The sequence below is a fragment of the Ursus maritimus genome, unplaced genomic scaffold (assembly GCF_017311325.1).
Source record: "Ursus maritimus isolate PB19 unplaced genomic scaffold, ASM1731132v1 scaffold_15, whole genome shotgun sequence".
Classification (NCBI taxonomy): domain Eukaryota; kingdom Metazoa; phylum Chordata; class Mammalia; order Carnivora; family Ursidae; genus Ursus; species Ursus maritimus.
Window position 1 is genome coordinate 19,810,016 of NW_024423897.1, and position 24,451 is coordinate 19,834,466.

Genomic DNA, 24,451 nt, shown 5'->3' on the forward strand with positions numbered 1-24,451 from the left:
TCTGATGGTTCTTCATGACCTCTAAATGCTACAGGGTTCAGGGCTTGCATCTCTCCTTTTCACTTTCTGGACTCACCCCCGAAGGTGACCTCATCTAGTCCCATGGTTTTATATACCATATGTGCACGATTCCTAAAATGTTGAAGTCCATACTGGACCTTCTCCCTTATCCTCGACTCATGAATCTGTTCCAAACTGAACCCTTGTTTCTCTCCATTCCATGTCTGCTCTTTTGCAAACGTTCTCCATCTCAGTAAATGGCATCACCATTCTTTAAAGTTACTGAGAGCTAAAACATTAACTGCTCTCTATCCCTCATACCCCATTTTCAACCCATCAAAAATCCCGCTGTTTATACCTTCAGAATGAATTTGGGTCTGGCCACTTCTCACCAACTCCATGGCCATCACCGTACTCCAACCCATCATTTCTTGCCTAGGCTAATGCAGTAACCTCCTGCCTCGTCGCCCCTCTTCAAGTCTGAAGCAGCTCGTCTCCACAGAGCAGCTTGTAGGGTTTCTTAACCTCAAAACGATTACTATTTTAGGCCAGGTAATTCTTTGTGGTGGTGGGTTACAGAGTTTTGAGCAGCATCCCCAACCTGCCCCATTAGATTCCAGTAGCCCTCCCTTCTATTTTTGCCAACTGAAAATATCTGTAGACCTTGTCAAATGTCACCTGGCAGACAAAATCATCCCTGACTTAAATCCACTGAATTAGAGAGAAATCCTTGAAAAACGTAAATGTAAAAACAGAAATCATTTCCCTGCTCTAAACTTCGCAGTGGTGGTTACCAAGGGCTAGGAGGAGAAGGAAATGGAAAGTTACCAATTAATTGGCATAAAGTTTCAGTTAGGTAAGATGAACAAGCTCTAGAGATTTATTTTACAACATTGTACCTACTGTCAACAACAATATATACTTAAAATTTTGTTCAGAGGGTAGATCTCGTGCTAAGTGTTATCACAATAAAAAAAAAAATCGAAGTTCCTGACAATAGCTCACAAGGCATATGCTCTTCTTGCATGAAATACCTTCCTATGCGTTTTTACTTGGGTAATATCTACTCTTCCTTCCTGTCCTGGCCTAAATGTAATTTCCTCTATAAAGCCTTCCCTGGCAAATTCCCTAATCTGGGTTTAGGTCCCTGCCCTGTGCTCTTACAATGTCCCGTTCTTCCTCTGACATAGTGCACATCACAGTGCATTATAATTGCCTGGTTACTGGACTGTGAACCCCTTGTGGGCAAGACTATGTCTTACTTACCACAAGATCCCCTCTTGTGCATAGCATAGGGTCTAGAACAGTGAGCATTTAAGTAACTATATGGTGGACTGGTTGAAGTTGCAGGCTGAGCCTGGACTGCACTATGGAAAAGGATATGATATCCACTTTTATTGCGACTGAAGCCAGATACAACTGTAAAGCTAAATGCTACCATGTCTTTGACATTTTCCTTTTTTATTTGGTAGTTCCACAATTACTCTGGTGAAACATCAAGGAAAATCTCTGCTCTTAGAGAAATCCTTGGTAAGAGGATCCCCTCATTCCACAAATGCTTACTGAGTATGTGCTGTGAGCCAGCCACTGGGCTGGATGCCAGACAGCTGCTGGTGGATAGGAAGTTAAATATGCAGGAGTTGTGTAGTTTACCTTCCAGCGTGAGTGATGGTCACTCTGTACGCAATAAGTTAATGCATTACTTCTCTGCTACTGTAAACATCAGAGAATGTGGGATGAAGGAGGGCAACATGCAGACAGAACTGTAAACAAAGGTCCTGAACTAGAAAGGCAGTGCGTGATGTGCATCAGGAACCAAAAGGAACCAACTGGTGTGGCTGCAGCACAGACAGGGAGGGAGAGAGAAGTACCCTGAATGGGGCTGGAGAGACAGGTAGGGACTAGAACCGGTTGGGCCCTTCGCCTTTTTTCCACCTCACAATCCTAGACATTATGCCAGTGGCTTCACTTTTAGGCTACATGCTCCATCTTTATTCCTTCTTTAGAACTGTGAGTTTTCCATTCTCTTCACTTGAACTAACTTTTCCTTCCCCCACCCCTGAATGCCTATTCATTCTTCAATGCCAAGCTCAGTCCTTCCCTCCACCATGAAGAACAAGAACTCAAAGAACCATAACCAATAAGGAGTGAAAAAAGGCCTAGATGTGATTGGGGAATAGCGAACAGTTTAGCTTAAATGGGACAAAAGATGCCTTTCTGGGGAGTTCAGGTCAGAATATGACAGATCTTGGCATTTCTAAGTGATTTGTAAGGGAGCCAGTATAGTGGATGGTTAGGAATACAGTTCAGAGCTAGTCAGACGTGATTTAAAATCTGGACTCCCTACTTTATTAGCTGTGCAACCTAGAGAGAGCGCCTCACCTCTTTAAATCTCAGTTTTTTTTTTTCTAAAGGAAGGGTAGTTATACCTATTTTATAGGCATAGGCTTCTTACAGATTAACATAGGGTTGTTAAGGATTTAAATAGATAATGCATGCAAGGCACTTATAACTGTGCCATGCACACCGTAGGTGTTAAACAAATGCTGTCATTGAAACTATTAACATTATCCTTCTCATTCCTTCTTAACTAAATTGTAAGTTCATTAAATGAGATAACATGTAAATCCAGCACCATGTATATCTAATGGTAAATTATCAAGAAGTGCAAGTTTCCCCCTTTTCCCCAATCTCTTTTATAAATAAAGACTGTGACCTTCACTTCTTCTGCAGGCACTTAGTAAGCCTTCAATAAATATTTGTTGAATACTGAACAGATGTTGTGATCCCCTGCTACTATCTAGCACCGTGTTATGTACATTGTCGAGGGCTAATGATATTCATTACTGGAGAATCCTTGCATATTTATTTTTCAAAATTAGAATGGAACTAGGAAGAAATCTGGGTCCAAATTTATATAAAATACCCTAACATAGGAAAGATCTTAATAGTTGGAAAAAGATTTAGTATGGCAGCTGTTTTTCTTCTCTCATTCAACTTAAGAAAATACCAATGAATTATACAGAAATGAATCTAATTTAACTCCAGTTGCCCCTCTGGGGAGGGTAACCCAAATGACCAAAAGACCAGCAACTATGACAGTATGAGGGAAACTGACGTGACCACAGGATCATCAGGCCTTTATTTAATGTTCCGCTTGTTACGGAGGAATAGCTCTTCTTGAGTCTTCAAAAGTAACTCGAATCTGCTTCACTTACTTGCTTTTGCTTGTGACAAGTGATCTGGCAAAGGGAAATGCTGTAAAACAGTTGCATTTTCAAAATTTCATGGATCTCTTAATACAGTCCGAGTTGAGACACTGAAACCCTGAAAACCAAGATTGGTACAAAAGACACATAGGAGATCTTTTCAGAGTACATTGATTTAAATACTGTACTTCCATGATATAGTTAGATCAGAACATAATAAGACCAAACTGGATTGTTCCTATAGCTTTCCAAGAATAATGGCTCTGCCTCAAAGTAAAGTCCATTTTTATTGTCATTTTATTGTAACTGACACAGAAAATAATTTGGTGTCATATGCATAAGCTCTGTTGTCTGCTTTTTATTAGATAACGAAGTAGTAGTAGTCAGCCTAGTTAACACAATATGACATATAATTTCTATAGAAATTCACATGTTTTATATCAGTGGGTCATGAATATCCTCCACTAAATTTCGCTGGTCTCACAAAAGTGAAATAGCAATTATGGTAAATTCAGATTACAGGGCCCAGAGAGTCAGATCAATTCACTAGGAGCTCTCTGTGGTTCTGATGCCTGTAACTATGTCCCCTCTTTCTACTGACCTGAGTACCTGTGGTATGGATTCCCCTGGCTTCTGCTTTAGATTATTTACACCCTGTATGGCATGCCACAATCAAGGCACCCTAGAAATGTTTTTGTTTTCTTCTGGGGTCCTTAGTGACACTGCTGGACTACCATGAGTGGCATATCCAGACAGGGAACATTTTGAAGTGACTGCTATGCATCAGCCCCTCTGCTGGAAACTGGGATACAGAGATGAATAAAAATTGAATTCTGTGCACTCTGGGAAACAAACTGAGGGCTTCAGAGGGGAGGGGGGTGGGGGACTGGGATAGGCCGGTGATGGGTATTAAGGAGGGCACATATTGCATGGAGTACTGGTTGTTATATGCAAATAATGAATCATGGAACATTACATCAAAAACTAAGGCTGTACTGTATGGTGACTAATATAACATAATAAAAAAATTATTATAAAAACATTGAGTTCTGCTTTTAGAGAGCTCACATTCTAGTTGAGGAAAAGAGAGGACTTGTGGAAGCACAGATAATGTCTTAAGAATTAATAGAAATATGTTGCCTACTGCTTTTCTGATCAATGCCACCAGATTAAGCATCTCAAAATGCTCAGCCCACCACTCTCCTATTTATTAGGAGATCACACTGATTTATTGTAGGGAATTAATGTACTGATTTATATTAGGAAACCATACTGATTTATTCTTTATATCTTGCCTAATATTCAGTCCTTTGCCTGGTTTTCAAGACCCTTTATAATTTGATACAACTCTAGGGGAGCTCCAAGTCAGCCTACAACTTGTTACTCAAAATACATTCCTTGGACCAGCAGCATTGGCTTCACCTGGCAGTTTATTAGAAATACAAAATCGTATGTCCTACTCCAAACCTACTAAATTTGAACCTCATTTTAACAAAATCCCTCAATAATTTTTGTGCACAAGTTTCAGAAACAGTGGCCTAGGGGATAGGTACTGAAAAAGCAACTACAATAGCATGTAAAGGCTGCTAGGACGTTGAAAGACAGGGATAAGAGAGCTAGCACCATGTTCAATTATTTAATGGGCATTTTTTCCAGTAAATTAAGTAAGAAGTAATGGGATGGGCGTGTATGTGTGTGTGTGTGTGTGTGTGTGTGTGTGTGTGTGTTTGTGTGTTTGTGTATGTGTTTAGAGACCATATGTTATTGTCCTTGAGAATTTCCCACTCACCTAGCCCAGTCCTGAGTCCACTCTAAGTGTTCTAACATATACTTTTGCCAACACTGATTGATTGAATTGTTTATAGAAGTATTCAAACAAATTTGAGGGTTTTAGAGGTTTCAGCAAATGATGGAATTGTTCAATTTTTGCCAGTACAGTTTTGATTTATTGAGTGTGGGGGCTTTATTTTGCTGCAACAAAAAGAAACGTTTATCCTTTTCAAAGTCATAGCATTTCAGTACAGTTGACTTGAACAAGGATAGAAAATTCATAAGATAAAACCAAATTTTGCACAGAATAGTTTTTGCTCTGTGGTTAAAGCCTATAGATGAGTTTGCTTTTTCTATGAGTTATTTTTATTTTTATCACGTGTCAAGAGCTTGGTGATTCACGACTCAGTCAGTACCCCTGGTTTAACTGCCCCAACACATCCATTACTTAGTAATACTCTTAGACTTAACCGGCACAAAACATGCAATCTGAAAAAAAATTTACATTTTTTACTTGTTCATCTCTCTTATGGTGTGCCAATGCAATTCTGCAGCTTTCTTCACACACTAAGTTGAGACTAAGAGTCAATAAAAGCAATGCACAACAGATTCCTTTTTGTTCCCCACTATCTTATTTGATATGGAATTTTTTTCTTTTAGGTTAATTTTAAATGAAAGAGAATTAATCTTTCTCTGCCTTTTCTCTGATAGTCTCTAGAGTTTTTCATGCTCCCTGTTTGGATGCTCAGGGATGCCTTTTGTACGCACAAGTGTTCTGAGCTTTATCCATCACTTGTAGGTATTTTGAAACACTGCCCAGAAAAATCACTGACAGTGTCTCAGCTATTGATTTGTTCTAGAGCTTCACAATCACTGATGTTCCAATGGAATCACAGTATCTCAGTTAGAAAAATACTGCAGACATGGTCTCATATAAGACTCTCTTCTATACTACCCCCTGCCCCTAATGGAATAATCCAGCCTTTGTTTTAGCATCCGTGAACAGCCTTCTCCAGATATCTGGTTACTAGTTATCAAGGCATTATAAAGCTATAGTAATTAGATAGGGTGATGTAGGGCAAGAATAAATAAGTACATCAATAGAACAGAATCAAGTATCCAGAAACAGACTTATTTACATTTGTTGACCTGATTTATGAGGAAGGGGCATGCAGTGGGGAAAATGGGTGGTCTCAATAAATCATGATAGCTCAAGAGGAAATCCACGTGCAAAATAAAAACAACAAATCTTGATCTTGTACTTTGCACATATGTATAGGACACACAAATCTAAATGTGAAAGATAAAATTTCATAAGAAATCATAGAAGACTAACATAATATAATAAAAAAACATAAAAAAAAAGAAATCATATAAGAATATCTTCGTGATTTTGAGGTAGGCAAAGACTTCTTAAGCAACACACAAAGAGTACCGGTCATCAAGGAAAAATTTGCTTAACTGATTACATTATAACTATTTCTGCTCATGACACAACACTGTCAAGAGAGTGAAAAGACAAGCCACAGGACAGAAGATATTGATAATACTGGTATCTGATAATATGCATTACCAGAGATATATAAAAAATGCTTTATAATACAACAACAATAAGAAAAAACAACCTAACAGAAAAGTGGGAAAACTTTTTCAAAGCTCTTGATAAAGGTGGCTAAACAAATGGCTAATATATACGAAAAAACTACGAGTCATCAGACAATTGCAAATTAAAACCATAATGTGATATTTTAACACCCACTTGCTAAAATGAAAAAAAAGTAGATGTGGAGCAACTAGAACACATCTATTGCTTATGAGGATGTAAATTTGTTTTCAGAAACAGTTTGGCAAAACTTGTAACAGGGAATTATAAAAAATGTCTGGGAATTCCTCTCCTAGGTATATACCCAACAGAAATTCCATATGCTCATCAAAAGACTTCTACAAGAATACAGCATTATTATTTATAATGGCCTCACACTGGGAACAACAGAAATGTTTATCTGCAAAGATGGTCACACTTCTGGATTTACTTCTGGATAAATAAATTGCAGTGTAGCCACATGATGAAACACTATACCAAAAATGAGAATGAATGGCCTGCAGTTGTATGTGATGACATGGATGAATCTCAAAACATAATATTTAGCAAAAAGAGCCAGACGCAAAAGAGTACATATTGTATAGTTCTACTTAAGAGGTTCAAAACAGCTCATGTAGTAAAATTAGTCTATGATGTCAGGAGTCAGGATAGTGATTACTTTTTTATGGGTAAGGGAGCAAAAAGAGGTCCTTGAGAATCTGGTAATATTCTATTTCTTAATTTTAGTTTTGATCATACAGGTGCTTTCACTTTATGAAAACTGAGCTATGTATTTCTGATTTGTACAGTCATTTGTGTTATACCTCAAAATAATTAAATAAATTGTGTGTTAAAGGGGGAAGATACGAGGAAAACAGTAACTCCAGTTAAAATCTTCCTATGCTCAGCATATCAAATCAAATCTAAGAGGGAACAGTCCATTGACTAAAAAAGAGGTTGAGGTTTGAAAAAAATAATCTTCTTTGTATTAGTATGAAATCCTCCTTTTGCCCCTTGAGTTTTGATGCAGCAGATATGGTGAAATGTAAGAGCCACTGGCTTGTAGGGAGGTCTGGTGGATTTGCTTCGGGTTTAATGATGTGTCTGCCCTTTCTCCTTCTCCAGCCAGATGGGTAGATGAGGACTGACCTTCTACCAACATCCGTCTCTCCCTTTTGGGTCATCCATGGATGGCGCTTGGGTCCCAAGATACATCTGAGCTTTGTAAGTTCTCTGTTCCTTACATGTTAGTCGTATCTTCCTAGTTTGACTATAAACATCAAATAAGCAAAGATCTGGCATTTCTTATTTCCGTGTACTCTTCATGTACTAAGGAGAGACCTGACCACAGGGCTTCAGTAAACACATTCCATTGTAGAATTAGATCATTCAGACTGTGAAATCTTAGGTGTGAGAAGGAAACTGACTTGCCCAGGGTCACCTGGCCATAATTATGTCTTCTGACTCCCGTCCTTGTCCAGCCAGACTCCCTACATGGGTTTGCTGAGGAAAAATAAACCATGCCCCTTTTGTTTTGTTTGCCTTGGCTTTACTTCTCAGTACAGGGATGAAAAGGCACACCATCTCAATTTTGCTAACTCTGTTCTGCTTTGCTGATTCACTGAGCAAATATTGCCTAAATGTGGTGCCTTTGGCTGTGGGGAGCAGGAACAATATATATAGTGTCAAAAAAGCAAAGGCAGTGACCTGGCTCATTTCAGTGTTCAGATCTGCAAAATGAGAACACACCAAGCTCTTGTGTTCCTCCTATCTTTTTTCATTCATCTCTAGGGATTATGATGAAGTTCAAGGCCCTACATATCCTGAAAGGTGTTGAAATCTAAACATCAGTCATTTGAAAAATAGTTCATTATTGGGGTCACTTGATTTATTTTCAACAAAAATGCTTCATCGAAGTCTGGACTATAAAATGGTCAATGTTAATTTAACCCACTTTGCGAACTCTCTCAACCTTGGTTTTCTGAAGTATAAAATGAGATGATTAGATAAGAAACTACCTGACATTTAAGGCTCCATTCTGTAGATTCATTAGGGATCTAATCTATAGATTCATTAACTTAAATAATTACTAGAATCTATTATGGACACAAAATATTAATAAGCACTGACTACACTTTAATAAGCACTGATTATAAATGTCATATATGTGTATATAACTCTACTCTGGGAGAGAAGCAGGGAGGGCAGGGGGAGGGAGAGAGGGTAAGGAAAGAGGGAAAAGGGGCAAGAGGGAGGGGAGAGAATGAATGAATGAATATATGACTTTTATTGATTAAATGTCAGGCACCATGCTAAGTACCATAAAGACTTATTTAATCTTTACAATGATTCCAAAAAGGATGATCTGCTCTTTATATAAAAGGTATGACAGATTGTATTTTCCAAATATGGCCATAACAATCTGTCTTATTCCATGTGTTCTTCTTAACAATGTGATTTTGACACTTGTTCTACTGAAAGGTTCCTTCCCTTTTGATATGCCTGGACTTGTGACTACGGCAGAAGTCACACTATGTGACTTCTCAGGGTAGGTCATAAAAGGTGATACAGCTTCTGCCTGCCTTCTCTTTGATCCCTTGTTCTTGGAACTGACTCTCATGCTGGGGAAGCCCAAGCAGAGCATGGAGAGGGCACACGCAGGTGTTTGGGACATCAGCTTCACCTGCCAGCTGTGTGCATGAGTCTTCAGATGATTCCATCCCCCGGTTTTCCAGTCATCCACAGCCTTTTAGTTCTTCCATCTGGGGCCCTAAACACCTTCGGGCAAGGATAAACCATAACACTATGCTGCTTTCCAAATTTCCTGACCTATGGATTCCATGAGGGTAAAAACGTGGCTGTAGTTTAATGCCACAAGTTTGGACTTGTTACGTAGCAATAGTAACAGGGACTCTGAGTTGCAAAGTTAGTTGTCCAGGGTCACACAGCAAATAAGTGTCTCAGGCAGAAATAAGCTCAGGTCTAACTCCTGAGCTCATGCTCTTAATTACTCTGTTGAAAAAGTGCTGCATATTTATAAGTCCTGCAAAACCAGTGTCTGTCACTCTGGGAAACAGAGAAAGCCACTGAAATGCTGACCACTAAGAAACAAAATCAGATGCCCAGGAGATGAGGAGGGGACTGGTAGCAGGGAAGGGTAGCTGCCCAGGAAACAAGATTTGCCAGGGAGGCAGGCAGGAGCTCAGATCCAGTTCCTGTCCAGGCTTAAAGTGAGAAATAACTCTGGGATGGGATGAGTGATGCTGTCCACACCCTCTAGTCATGACACTACCTGGCAGCCTTCCTCCTTCTTCTGGAGCAGTCTCTGGACTTCCCTCTGGCCAGTGCTGGGCCAGGAGGACAACCAGATAAGGAGATTCATGGCAGTGAGTCCCAGAAAGCTCTCAGCAGAGAATAAATGATTGGTGGGAAGTCAGAGACAAAGTGGAAAGGAAGTGATGTGATTATCACAAAAGAATGGAAAGAAAATTAAGGTTTTTGAATCCCTGGTATATGCTAGGCAACATGCATCAGTTTTTGTTAAGGTATTCTTGTAAGAATCCTATGATATTGGCATTAATGGGCGAGTTTTTTTTTTTTTTTTTTTTAAAGGAAACGGAGGCTTGGCAGTTAAGTTACTGGCTAAAGTCTTGCAGCTAGTATCTGGTGGACTAGGATTCAAACCCAGGTCTCTCTGAATAACGGTTATGTGGTCTCAAAATGAAGTTATTTTTTCTTCTTTGCTTGGGCTTTCCTCCATCCCCCAACTGCCTTACCTGGAGTTCTGTCTATAAGTCTAGCTTTATCCTTTGGGACCAGCCCAAGTCTCTCCTTTTTCACTAAGCCAGGTCAGATCATTTTAGTCCTTGGAGAGTTTTCTTTTTTCTCTACGCTGTTGACTGCAAATCCTGGGCTTGGGAATTATTCAAATACACATTCTGCTTTATTATCTACCTTTAAAAAAATCTATCTATCTATCTATCTATCTATCTATCTATCTATCTATCTATCTAGGTTCTTCTACTGACTTGCAAAGTCAGAGGTCTGAACTCATGTTTCTTGCTTCTTTGCATCTGCCATAATGCTTAGCACTGTGCCTAAGGCAAGGTTTAGACCCAAGATGGTGCTCAATTAAAACATTTGATTGATTAATGCTCCCTACTGTCTACAGAAATATACATACACAGTAACCAGAAACAAAACAAAATAAACTCCCTCTCCATTCTCTCTCTCCCTTTCCAGAACCAGTACGTACACAGAAAATAGGACATGAAAGAGCAGATGAATATCAGGTGGGGGCCTAGCCAGAATTCCATAGAAGGGAAGGCATCTTTCTGCCTGACAGCTCCTCTGTGCCACTCAGGAGATAAGTAACCTGGCGGCAGCAGTGGCAGGGACTCCCTGAATGCCCAGCCAGGATCCTCTGAAGTCTAGAAATTAGATCTGGCTGACATCATCCCATCCATGGTAGACCAAGCCTTAATACCAATCAATAAAGGTGCTCCATACAGCGCTGGGAATTTCTTACTGATGCACCTGAAGAACTGACCCAACACTGTCCGTGATGCTTTAATGGCTTTATGAAGGTTATAAGTCCCCCAAAGTCACAGTACTGACTTTATCATTAAACTTTGTGAGCTCTGAACCTCTGGCTAATGAGTACCTAGGGACGACCTTGATCGACAGGTCCCATGGCTCAACACACGCCTGCTTCAGTGCCTTTGTTCATGGCAATCCCTGCCCCCCACCCACTTCTACCCTGAGATTTCTCCCTTCATTTCTCTTTGCTTTTGTAGAAAATCTTATCTTTCAAGGCACAGTCCAATGCTTCCCAGAGGTCTCTCTTCACCACAACCCACACTAATTTTTCCTTTCTCAGAAAAAATTTGGCACCAAATCCACATGCCAGAGTTTAGCCCTCAGTTACACGTCCTCTTAGTTCCCTGTGTTCCAGAAAGGCAGCCTGGCGCAGTGAAAAGAACCTATAATTTGGGACCAGTGGGACCACAACCCATTATTTCCCTGCCATGCCACCCCGAAGATCTTTACAAAGCAGCACAGGCAGGCTTGTTCTTCTACCGAAACAGCTGCATTGGGTTCCACTGGGTGATGAACCACTGCGTCTTTCAGCAGACTTCCGCGGAGGGACAGCGGGCAACTAACAGATTTTTAAAACAACAGTGAAAGAGACATCCTTATATCTTGCCACATTTGCACAACAATCTATAGGATAAACGTGTGGACCCTAGATGTTTCTCAGCCCTACAATTTTAAGGCCATTTGTGATCCTTTTTCCTCTTCTTCCCCCACCCCCATTCCTACCTAAAGAGCTACAGTGAAAGAGTCCCATGCCCTCTCCAGCTTTTGGCTGTCACTATGAAACCTACCCTATGCCATAGTCACCTCCTAGCTGAAGCCAAGAGGTTGCCTCTCCAAAGTGGCACTAGTTGCATCTTTGCTTCTGTCTCTGTTTCACATTGCCCTTGCTCCAGGGGGCCTCATTGCCCTCCCTCTTGGTGGGGGCAGAGTACACTCCTGGGTGTTCACCTCTCCTTCCTCAGGAGATGGCTTTTAAAGACAAAGAGACTGTAAAGAATAAAAATGGAATAGAAACCCAAGGCAAAAAAAAAGGTCCATTAGAAAAATCAGAGTGAGGGGGCCCTACAGAGGAAAATGAGTACCTTTTTTTTTTTCATGAATTCTAATAATCCACAGGGAGCCCTAAGGGAACCTCAGAAGATTTCTGGTTTTGGAAGACTGCAATGTGTTAAGGATAAATCATGGAATCAGACAAATACAGATTATAATACCAGCTCTGCTGGGTAGCCATAGACAAGGGAGTTAATCACTCTGTGCTTCAGTTTTCTCATCTGTAGAATGGTGCTGATGTACCCAGGCAGAGGTTGTCATGATGCCGAGTAATGTGATCTAACACCAGAGTGCGTGACACATACTAGTTGCAACAAGTGAAAGCAAGTATTACTACTGTCTTGGGAGCCGAGAGAAGATTAGAGCATCCCTGAATAATGGGGTAACTGGCAACATTAAGTTTTCTGGGTCTATGTAACTTCCTTGTCTCCAGTTCTACCTGATTTTCCTCCAGATCCCTTCATAGACCAGGACTGCGTTTCCCCATGTGACACAGGTAGTTACTGACAGCCAGAAATTCTCCCCATTAGACAGCTTTCTCTCCATTAAATGAAAAATAGGAGATGCTTAGAAAGTGACGTGTTAATTCAACAAGCAGGTATTTGAATACACAACACCCGGTGCCAGGTTTTGGACGAGCTGCAGAGATCAGTCTGCGTCTTGGTAAGGAATAGCCAGGGTAACTCTAGTGCAGGGCTGCAGGTGAGGGATGCCCTCAGAGACAGGCAGTGACAGTGGTGAGAGCAACTGCAGCGTCAACAGCTCTTACTGTCTGTGGGTCAGCCCTGTGCAGAGAAAGAGCTTTCCAGGCATCATGTCATTTAATACACTTTTGCTGGGTCGTCTTCTTATCACCCTCATTTTCCAGAAGAAGAAACTGAGGTGCAGAAAGCTATCTTCCCACACTTGCAAACTGCTAGGATTCAACTGCAGCAACCCTATTCCAGGCTTCAGGCATAACCATTACCATGAAGCACAGTTTCAGAAGAGTAATTGGGGCTGGGGAGCCAGTGTTTGCAAAGGGGGAAGAGTGGAGCAGGAAAGATGGGAACAGTCAGTCCAATCAGAGGGGATGACAGAAGGAACCACAACTTGGCTTGGCTAGAGCCCTGGCTGAACCTGGGAATCAGAGGGACACACACCTTAGATGGGGGTCTGGAGACATAGTAGGGACCATGTTGCTGCTATTTTGAAGACAGAGAAGCAAGACAGACAGAGGAAGTTACTCACGCAGTGGGCTAATAGTAGATTGAGACTGAACTGTTTTCTAAGCTCCTTTACCACATCCTCCAGTCCGGTGGTCCTGCCCCCTGTGACAAAAGCTGCTCCCATTGCCTGCCTTGGGTAGGACTCCATCCTGCTTCCAGCAGGTACTGGGCTTTCTTATTTTAAGGCCCTTTTAAGCCACCAGAGACACACCATGAGTATCACCATCTAGGTTTGTCATTTCTGTATTAGTGTGCCTGACACCATTTATCTTCTGCTTGATACCTTGGGCTTAATTTGCCTATTGTCTTCCTAGAACATCCCTGGGGCAAAAGTATTTATTTGCACAGATGGATGGTGTGCCTAACTCATATTCAAAGCCATCAGACTCCTCATAGGAGTATGGGCATACATTCCCCATCAATTTGATTAATAATGCTTTCATGTTTTCCCTATGTAGAATTTTGTACTTCTTTCCAGATGAACAATTGGGTCTTCCGGTCGTAGATGCTGTATTTCCAGAGAAAGTTTAAAAAGAAACAGGAGGTTCTTTCCAGGAAAACGTAGAACCTAGGAAGATAGAGTCGTGGGCAAGCTTTTTTGGTTATAGCGACATAGGGATCATATTTCTTCTAGTGCGGCCCCCATCCATGGCCTGGATTTTCCAAGGCATGTGAAGGAGGAGAAAAAACATAGTGATCACATTTTGGAACACATACTTGGGACCCAAAATGGGGGGGGGATGGGGAAAATTCCTTTACAAAGTACATAAATATGATATTCCAAGTAGGTCTAAATTCATTAAAGGTACAGTGCTACCTTATACTCCTCAGCATTCTTCCAGGGGTCTCCAACTGGTGGCCCACAAGCTGAATCTTGGCATGTTGCTGTTTCCTCTGCATAGAGTTCCTAGGGCAATGACTGTCCAGAACGGAGTGGGGGCTGTGTCCTTCAACTGACATATGCATATCTCAGTTCACCACAGCCCCCAGATGACCCCTATGCTTGTGTTACTGAGCTTACATGAATTACCTCTGTGACTCCTGGTTAAGTCCCTCCCCTCCTTGTATGCCAGAACCTTCTCCACCTATCAGATTGGGAGGGGGGTGTTGATTACATTTTCCAGATGTTCTGCTTATTGCTTGCCTCCTTTCATTATAAGGTAAGCTCTTAGGAGGGCAGGGAGTTTTGTCTGCTTTGTTCAGTGATATGTCATATAGCACTTTGAACCATGTCTGTTGCATAATAGGTGCTAAATAAACATTTAATGAGTGAATAAATGGCTCTAAACATCCCTTTCAGCTCAGGAAACACTTTCTAAAAATGTGCCTATTGTGACTTTTGAAAGAAAAAAACCCAGCTCTTCTTCAGTTAAGCTGCTCAAACCTTGGACTTTCAGAGCACTCTCGAGAGGNNNNAGAGCGTCGTTTGACTTCCTTCTTCCTGATGGCCAGAATTGCTGGCTGAGATGCAGGAAATGATGCTTTTCATTTGCATATCCAGTGAAGCCTGTATCCTCCTGTCACTGCATTCATTTTGATACTTCCATGGCTTCTGGAGCTTCTGAAACTTCTACTCATGTGCTTCTCAATGGTCTGTGAAACTGCTGGGCATTGGAGCCTGGCTCTGGGTCTTGCCATCAGGTAGCAGAGGATTAAGGTTGAAAGGAAGGAGGCACTGAGCTAAAGTCCCCCAGGGATGGGGCCAATCCCAGATATTCCCTACACAGATCACACCTGACACATTTGCAGAATCCCCTCACCGGGGCCAATGGTGAGGGACAGATGATTCTGATGCAGGGGGTCTCCACAGAAACCCCTATACCTAGTCTTAAGGAAAGCTTAATTAAGCATCTGTCTCCTACATTTCTTGTATCATGATCTTGCATCACATCCTTGTGATATTGTTCCTTGAAGCAATGAATCTGTGTCCCAAATGAAGTTTATGTTTTCTAAAGGTGAAATATTTTATGATTTCAGGGAGCTTCTATCAACATCCCTGAATTTCTACTCTCAGCATCCCTTCTTTCCTCCCGCAGCACTTAAATGACACAAGATGAGCAAGAAGAAGGAGGTTTGCATGACTGTCTCTGGGAGAGGAGGTGGGAGAACAGGAGGCGGACGGGGTGCATTTCTCATCACCTCTCAATGTCATCACGTACTGGTTGCTATGGAACTTCTGTGTAATGCAAAGGTCAGACTGCTTGTTGGTTATCAGTTTGGGATCTGCTCATTGGTTATCCTGTTCCCATGGTGAATCAGTTGCTTGGCCCGACAAGTAGATTAGCTGGTGGGGGTGTGTGTGTGTGTGTGTGTGTGTGTGTGTGTGTGTGTGTGGTATAGGGTTCTTGGAGATATCCGAAGTGCCATCACTCCTCCACTTGAGACTTCTCACTGAGACTAATTATCTTCACTAGGTAGAGATAATTATCATATATTCTGATACATTTTAAGATCAGGAATAAAAGAGTTTTGAAAGCTGCAGTCATAATTTCCCATTTTCCTCTATTCTCCTAGGACCTTCCGAACCCCTCTTGTTCTGCTTACTAAGGTTATCTGAACCCAGGAAAGTACTTACCCCATGGACAAGCCATTGAGGAAGTGGGGCTGTGGGAATAAAGAGGTGAAGAGGCTCATTCTTAGCTCACTTGCAGGCAGTGGAGCCCTGGGTTGACATTGCCGGGTAGGCAGCATTGGACTGGGCATCACCAGGCCACAGGGATTGTCTCGGTCACCTCAGAGGAAATCGCTTTGCCTCTTGGGCCTTGGTTTCCTCATGTGTAACATGAGATGGATAAACTAGATCATCCTAATGATCCCATCCAAAGCTAAAGGTCCCCGGAACTGTGGTTCCATGTTTTCCAAATGTTCCTTATCTCTTAGATCCACCATGGACTCTCCCCTCCCCTCACTCTCATATATCCAGTCCATCGGCACATGCTGTCAGTTCTAGTTTCAACGTAGCCCACAAATCCATCCTCATGACCATTATAATTTCCATCTCTATAATTTCCCCTAGACAGCCATGAGATCCTCTTGCTTGGTTTCTCTGCTTCCACTCTTGACTATTCTCTGCCTGATTCATTTTCCTCATAGCTCCCCAGAGTGGTATTTTAGCATGTAAATCAATCCTTCCCTTGCTTAAAACTCTCCAATGTCTTCCCATTATATCTAAAGTGAAACTCTAAATCTATACTATGGTATGGGGCTGCGCATAATCTGGACTCTGCCTACTTCTCTGATGTTTTCTCTGTTCTCATTCACTGCAAGCCATATACACTGGTCACCCCTTCGATCCTTGAAAGCTGCTAAGCTCTTTTCGATCTCAGAGCCTTTGCACATGGCTATTATGTCTCTCAGCTCTGTGCAAGCTTACCTCTTTCTTACCTATCAGCTCCTCAGAGAAATTTTCTCAGGACTCCTTAAGTCAGTCCCCTGTAATTCCACTTCCCTTATTATCTATTGCTACAGCAAGGTCATTTTATTTGTAGCACATCACAATCCCCTGTTTAATGTCTATCTTACAGCACCATACTTGCCAGCTCCTTGAAGCAAATACGCCTAGCCCCCATGCTCCTCATTGATATATCTTCATATTCTCAGCATCCTGCACCATGCCCTGCATATCATGGACAATTAGCAATATCTGTTGAATAAGTGAATGACACTAGCTACAAATAGGGGGAAATGATGCAGAAAAGAAAGTTGAAGGAACTAAAAATACATTTTGCCTGTGATGGTTTTGTCCCTCCTTTTGTACATTGCTTCTCAAAATGTTTCTCTGGGAAAAGGAATCTAAATATCTATTAAAAATAGGTCATCAGACACAAGAAGCAGGCCTATGAAGTCAATTCATGGATGGCATTTTAATCTCATCATCAGCCTAACGCAAAAAATTGTCATCTGTGATCACAGCTAAACTGAATTTTAACTTTGAATGTTAAATAGCTTACACAAACCCAATTTCTCATATAAATATTTTAAGGAGAGGTGGGAAGAGTCTTTAAAGCATTTCAGGAGCATTTACTGGCATATGTCATTGAATGTGTTAATCACAGATTATTCACAGTGTAAGTGCCGAAAACATTGGCTTTAGGCACTGTGGCCAGTGCTGCTGGTTGATTCCCCAGCCATCCCCACCCCCTCCCCTCTAGAGGCTAGAACACCTAAGTTCTTGCCTTACTGGCCTTCCTTGCCACTAGAAACGATCATGGGCCACTGTTCTGACTAATGAGATAGAAGCAGGCATCAGCTGCTGCGGTGGGGAGTATTCTGCTAAGCTTTTGTTTTTCTGATCCAAAGAGCTAGAAATGGCAGTCCTTCTTCCTTCTCTCACTGCTTGAATATGCACATGATATCTGGGTGTAGCCACCTTGTGAATATGAGCAAATGCCAAGACAATCCCAAAACAGCAGATCCTGGTTTCACTGAACCATGAACCACTGTCTAATTCCATGCTTCTTATAATGTAAGAAAGACAACTCTTCATCTGTTCATATTCCTGTGGTCAGATTATTGGGTTAATTGCAGGCAAGCACATTTAGCTACATTTTGTTGGCTTTGATTAATAGACATTAACAGGAACTTTGAGGAGATGAAGAGATAAAGCTACTTATGTATGAGTGTAGATAGATGTAATTCAGATGGAACTTAGTTTCCGAAAATCTAAATTAGTGAGGATTTATGATCTATTCTTTAAGTAAACAGCAAGAACAACTAACTAAAGCTCATTTGGAAGGATGTTGGGTGTATACAAGCCCCTTAAAGCTCTTCCCACCATAGCCCCCAATTGTCTGACACAGTGCTTTGCATGTCAGAGGCTCATGAAACTTGGGGCAAAACAAGCAAAACAAAAGCTTCTGTCGATGTTCGTAGTCTCCGGCTCTGATCACTGTCTAAGCGCCCTTGTCTTTCTTGTCTGGCCCTAGTGAGTTGAAGTAGACGCTTTTTCTCTTTAGTGTATATTTCCAGGATACATTGTGATGTTACTCTGACCCTCAAGGGGTTTCTATAGGGCCCTGAAGCTCTGGGATTGGCCAGGGTAGGCCTAATAAGGAAAAGTCCACCTCAAGTACACAAAACTTCTTATTCTGGAAGGTTAATTCTTTTGTCTGTCAGTCCCTTTAATCCACAATGACAAATCTTTCTGCCCACAAGAAGGGAGAAGTCTGGTGGCTTTCAAATCAGTGGGAGTGCCTTTTCTTCCAGTGAAGTTGAGTAGAAGCCCAGTATATAAAATCAGTAAAATAATAAAAAAATGGCATCTATTTTATAGTGCTTCCTGGATATTATATTATGGGTTCTATCTGTATCGATCTATTTTAAACCTCACAACAAAGTTGAGGTGAGAACTATTCTATTTTACCACTGAAAAAATAGGCAGCGAGTGGAGGTGTTCCATCGGAGATCAGGAGGAAGGAGGCTGGGTTGGACCCTGCTCAGTCTCCTCTTCACCTCAGTGTTGGCTCCTAAGATACTCTAGTGGAACCCTCAGAAGGCCTGGAGACAGTTTGAAAATTCTCCTGCAGTCAGAGGTCACAAACTCAAATATCCTCCCAGGGCCCAGCTGAGTAATGAAGGAATGAAGGTGGTTAGCTGGGGGCCGTGGAGCTAGTGGGGGATACATGGATCAGGTAAGGAGGGCAGCTGCCGTGTGGCTGTGCACAACCATGACCAAATTCTGTGCAGATCAAATAAAAACAGGCCTGGCAGGGGATTCGGCTCTTGTGGGCCACCGACTTGAGACCTTGGGAAGAAGGGTGGGGAGTGTGAAAACATACCCGGAGGTCAGACCACTCAGGTGAGCCCTTAGGAGGTGAGATGCCCACTGAGGAAGGAAATAATGGAGAAAAACAACCCCCTGGGTCTTTTATAGACACGTGCATATTGTGATGGCCCTATATTATACTGACGAGCTAAGAGTCATTTCTTCCCACTGTTTATCTACTGGCCCGATTTATTTTTAAGCAAGTCCTTCCCCTGCTTGGTTCTATCTACTCTTCACCATGTGTTTGCCAGTATTGGCCAAGCATCCAGTCTCACACCTCCTCTCCCACGCACCCCACCCCCCAACTGTCTTCTTATTTAAAGAAAAACACGATTATAATGGTGAACAATGAGACTACCTAAATTATACAGAGCCAAAATGAGTCCTGAGGGAAGCTCCTTAGGAAGAATTTTATTCCATTGCTACTTAGGAATATTGGTTCTCATTGACACCCAAATGCAAAACAGACAGGTGGTAAAGAGGCCTCCAGCACAGATCCAAGAGGGCTTAATATTTATGTAATTTGCCCCCAGAGGGTGACAGTGTGTGCAAATCTATTCACAACAGCCAAGTTCTAAGTCATGCCTCCCTGTGTGCTTTAGAAACTTTGTAGTCTACAAGGGACTACTTAGTGGAAAAGGAGTTCATAGAGAGTGAACAACCATAAAAGGAAAAGGAAATATAGTCAGTGCTTGTGTATCAGGTAAATTGGAGGGGATCTGTGGCATGAACATTCCAGAATGTAGTTGAAAGAACATTACACACAAAGATAGGAGTTCAATAAATATCAGGATTGGTAAATTTAAAGTTTTCTTCATGCCCCCTACTTTACATCCTGCCTTCTTTTTTTTCTTTCTTAGCTTCAGAATCATTTTTTTCCCCAAAAGAAATAGTATTCACAATCTAACATATAAGACAGACAAAAATGAACTACTCTGATTCGGGGGGAGGGGGGCTGCAACCTCACTGATTTGGGCACCCAAGTTCTCTTAATGCAGTATCTGAGGCACCTCTGAGAAACCCCAGTTTTGAACCACAAGAAACAAATTTACATCACCACTGGAACTAGATTATTTCTGAGGTCCATCTCAGAACTAAGAAAAAGAGAATCTTTTCTCCTAAAAATGAAGAAACCGAGGTCTACCAGGGTCAGGTGACCTGCTCAGGGCTATGCTGGGACCCACTCATAGTTCAGCGCTCCTTCCATCACTTAGAAGTAGTATAGGATGGTGGTCTGGATCTCAACTCACCTAGCTACTAGCCCTGTAACCTTGGCAAGAGTCACATTTGTGTGGTTCCTCATTTATGAAAGAAGATATAACGAGGGTCCCACCTTATGCTTCTGTGAGGATTCAGTGAGATAATGCACATATGGGACTAAAAACCTTGCCTCCCATCTGACAAGTGCTCACTAAATGTTAGTTGTACCACACTGTCCCTCACCCCTTCTCTGAACCTTTCGGCTATAGAACATCAGACTTGTGATTATTCCTGTTAATCTTGACAGAGCACATCAACCAGATAGCAGACAGATCTGGCTCAGACACAGGAGGCATCCAGAAAATCGACAGCATACACTGGACAGTTGACTGTAAAGCTGAATACAGTGAAGTTTGGAAACAATTCCTATCCCTTAACTTTCCAGTATTTGCTTTTTTTTCCCCAAGAAAAATACAGCATTGAGCAAAGGGGTTGAGAAGAGCTGACTGACCTGGGAGAAATGTCACATCCTTGTTGCATGAATGCTCCCAGGGAGAACCACAGACTGTTGAATATCCCAAACTCATTGGATTGGTCACTGGTTGTCTGGTCCCGCCCTTCCTCAAACTCTTCACTGTGCCATTCATAGGGGCTGAAGCGGCTGACCAGGAAAAGGACGACACTCACTCCAATGTAGGCAAAGACAATGCACATCCAAATCTCATAAGCCAAAGGATCGAGGAAGGAGAAGACCCCAGGTTTGGACTTCTGTGGCTTTTTTATCATGATGGAGATCCCCAAACTCATAAATGGCTTGGAGAAATCTATCACCTCTTCCCGGACCAAGGTGATAGTTAAAGGAGCTACGGCCACATCGGCTCTCTGCAAAAAAAAAAAAAAAAAAAAAAAAAAAAAAGAAGAAGAAATGCAGTTGAGCTCAGCAGCTCTGTATTCTCTTGTTTCTCTCTCCACTGAATATTCTTTTGCATCTTAAAGGATGTGAGAGTTGAAAAGAGCCTTAGAAGTCTAATCCCTCCTACCCTCTATAAGGTATTTCTGACAAATGAATGATCAGCTCACTATCTTACAGGAGAGATTATCCCATTATTTGACAGCTCCAACTGTGAAGGCATCTTCCTCACATTCCTGGAGGGGGATGTTGTGATATCTGTTGCTTCTGCCTGCCCAGCAGCCATACCTCCTTCTTCTGCTGGAAAATCACTCCTGCTCCACTCTTAGTCCTCCTAGCTCCAAGGGGGCTGATCACCTGGTTACCTGGTGAAGCACATGACCTGGGTTTGGCTATCATTATTTCATTTCCCTGGTCAGTATGATTCATCCAAAAATGTCATAGGACCAGGGTGCCTGGGTGGCTCAGTCGGTTAAGTGGCTGCCTTTGGCTCAGGTCATGATCTCAGGGTCCTGGGATCAAGTCCAGCATTGGGCTCCCTGCTCAGTGGGGAGTCAGCTTCTCCTTCTACCTCTCCCCCTCCCCCTGCTCCTGCACTCTCTCACTCTCTCTCAAATAAATAAATAAAATCTTTAAAAAAATGGCATAGGACCCAAGTGGTTTAATGAGCATTAGCCCTGACAGTTCGAGTGAGAGATGCAGAAACTGGTCCATAATATAATTTGGGCCATGCTAAATTCAGGGCTTACCTTGGAGCCCTAGGAAAATGGGTTAATATATTCTCTTTGTCTCCACGAACATGAACCAACCCTTCTGCTTGCCTAAGCCAGTTTGGATTGGGTTTCTTTCACTTGCAGCTAAGATATCCCTGGCTAATAAGGTGGGATAAAGGCAAATGGGATAAAGGCAAATGGGATAAAGGCAAATTTAACTCAGTAAACACTTATTGGGTACTTATGTGCAAGCCCTAGGCCGAAAGCTGTAGGTGAGCTATGGTCCCTACATTCAGGGTATTACAAATTAGTAGGAGAGTTTGGGATACATATCCACCCCCCCCCCACCACCCACACACAACTTCTCAGTCTGCAAGGAAGGCTGAATATGTGCTATGCAAGAGATACAGAATGATACAGGAGAGAGACCAGAGAGACATTGATTTTGGCTGAGGAGATTAGGGGCTGCATCATAAAAGAGGTGACATATAAATTTGGCATTGAAGGAGGGGTAGGATCTTGTTGCTCTGGCAACAGTACACATTCCAGAAGGAGGGAAACATGTGAGTGAAGGCCTTGCAGAGAGGAGGAAAGGTGCATCACAAGTATTTCTCAAGAAGACTCCTAAGAAACATACAGTTAATTCACTTTTTTTAAAATTCAAATCCAGCACGTAGATAAACATAAAAAGACTGCAGTGCTCATCCTTGGACACCCAGCATGTGGAATCACCAGCCTTGCTCTTTGGTCCTCCCTCCCTCTCCCTAATGGCAGAAGCACTGGCATCTGTACAATAAAAATCCACTGCTCTGTTGGCCTGAGATCAAGAGATACTGGAAACCCAAAAAGGTTCCACAGACAGGTGCCACAACACTCATTTTTGAAACAAGAGACACGTCTGTGCAAGTCTGTTCCTGGAGGATGGCTTTCTCTCATGACACTGCACTACAGTCCAGATGTGAAGCTGGTGACAGATGCTGTGCAGATAAGGGCCCCACTCAGCTGCTGGCTGGTGTTGCACAGACAGGATTTCCTCTGGTTACTCTCATTGTCTGGGGTTTTAGAGAAGGTGCTTTAAGTGGAATAAAAAGCCTGGCTTCAGAATGACTTAAATTCTCACCTAGAGAAAGAAACTTTCCATAAAGCAATGTGGAATCAGGTGCGGATTTGATAGTAATTCTATTTTTTTCCCTAATAACCATTGCATAAATCCGGATATACCATATATATATATATATTTTTAAAGATTTTATTTATTTATTAGAGAGACAGCCAGAGAGAGAGGGAACACAAGCAGGGGGAGTGGGAGAGGAAGAAGCAGGCTCCCAGCGGAGCAGGGAGCCCGATGCAGGGCTCGACCCCAGGACTCTGGGATCACGCCCTGAGCCGAAGGCAGAGCTTAACGACTGAGCCACCCAGGTGCCCCCCCCCCCCCGCTTTTTTCCAAACACAAGCTAGTGCAAGGGAGAAGATATCTACTCTTTCCTCTGTAACCTAACATAGAAAGAAATAGAGAAAAGGAAGGGAGGAGAAAAGTCATGGAAATAACTGAGAGGTACTACCGCAAGTTACCCAAAAGGGAGATGAATGAAGACCAGCTTTGAAAGTGGTAACAAGAACAGAATGGTTTTGTTTGATGCCCCCTGATGTGAGTTAACGAAAGGAACTGCAGACTGGAAAAATCCTAGCAGCACATCGTCTTAGAGCTCAGTTCATTCAGCGATTCCAGGATTTGTTTCATGGAACATGATTTCTGGAAGGATGTTCATGAGTACAACATGAAAATAAACACTGGAAAACGTGAATTTAAATGGGTTACTTTGGGGCAAGACTTCTCAGAACCTTTAAAAGATCACTGTGCACTGAGAATTTCCAAGAGACGGAAGTAGATGCACTACTTCTAAATTTATCAGGCCATGGATCCCTGAGCATCAAAAGAGACCCACGTGTGTAGGATACACACACAGTGGGAGATGTTACATTCAGTGACCTTACTTTATAGAGAAAAAAACTCCGGTCCAGAGAGTGAAGGTGGTTTGTGCGAAGCTTGTCTGACATTGACTGGGAGGTCTGGAGAGTTGTTTCAACCACCTGCGGTTGTTCCCGGAGCTCTGCAGGATTGGTGAAAGCAGAGCTCACCTGGGAAAGCATACCTGGCTGCTCTGCTCTGCGACTTGCTGACCACGTGGCCTCAAGTGAGACCACTGTCTTTTGGGATATCAAATTGCTCAAAAAAAAAAAAAAGAGGCATAATTTTTGCTTTACTTATTTGATACGATGCTTTTGTGAGGATCCAAAGAATTCGAATATGTGAGAATACTGTGAAGTGTAAGAGTTTCACAGACACTTAAAATTATTTACTTAAATTGACTTCTAAGGACAGTGGCTTTCCAAGAGGAACGTATGTCAGAATCACCTGGGGGCTTTTAAAAACATGGGGGGGGGG

General features: G+C 42.1%; 1 protein-coding gene across 4 annotated transcripts in view; it reads right to left on the bottom strand.

Annotated features, from left to right (window-relative positions):
• Nucleotides 1–24,451, bottom strand: part of GRIA1 (glutamate ionotropic receptor AMPA type subunit 1) — a 294,487-nt gene that overhangs the window by 63,149 nt on the left and 206,887 nt on the right. For all 4 annotated transcript variants that reach the window (XM_008692470.1, XM_040630384.1, XM_008692468.1 and 1 more), the window contains one exon: nt 20,894–21,264. In XM_008692470.1, the coding sequence (XP_008690692.1) occupies nt 20,894–21,264 (371 nt within the window). The remainder of the gene's footprint in view (nt 1–20,893; nt 21,265–24,451) is intronic.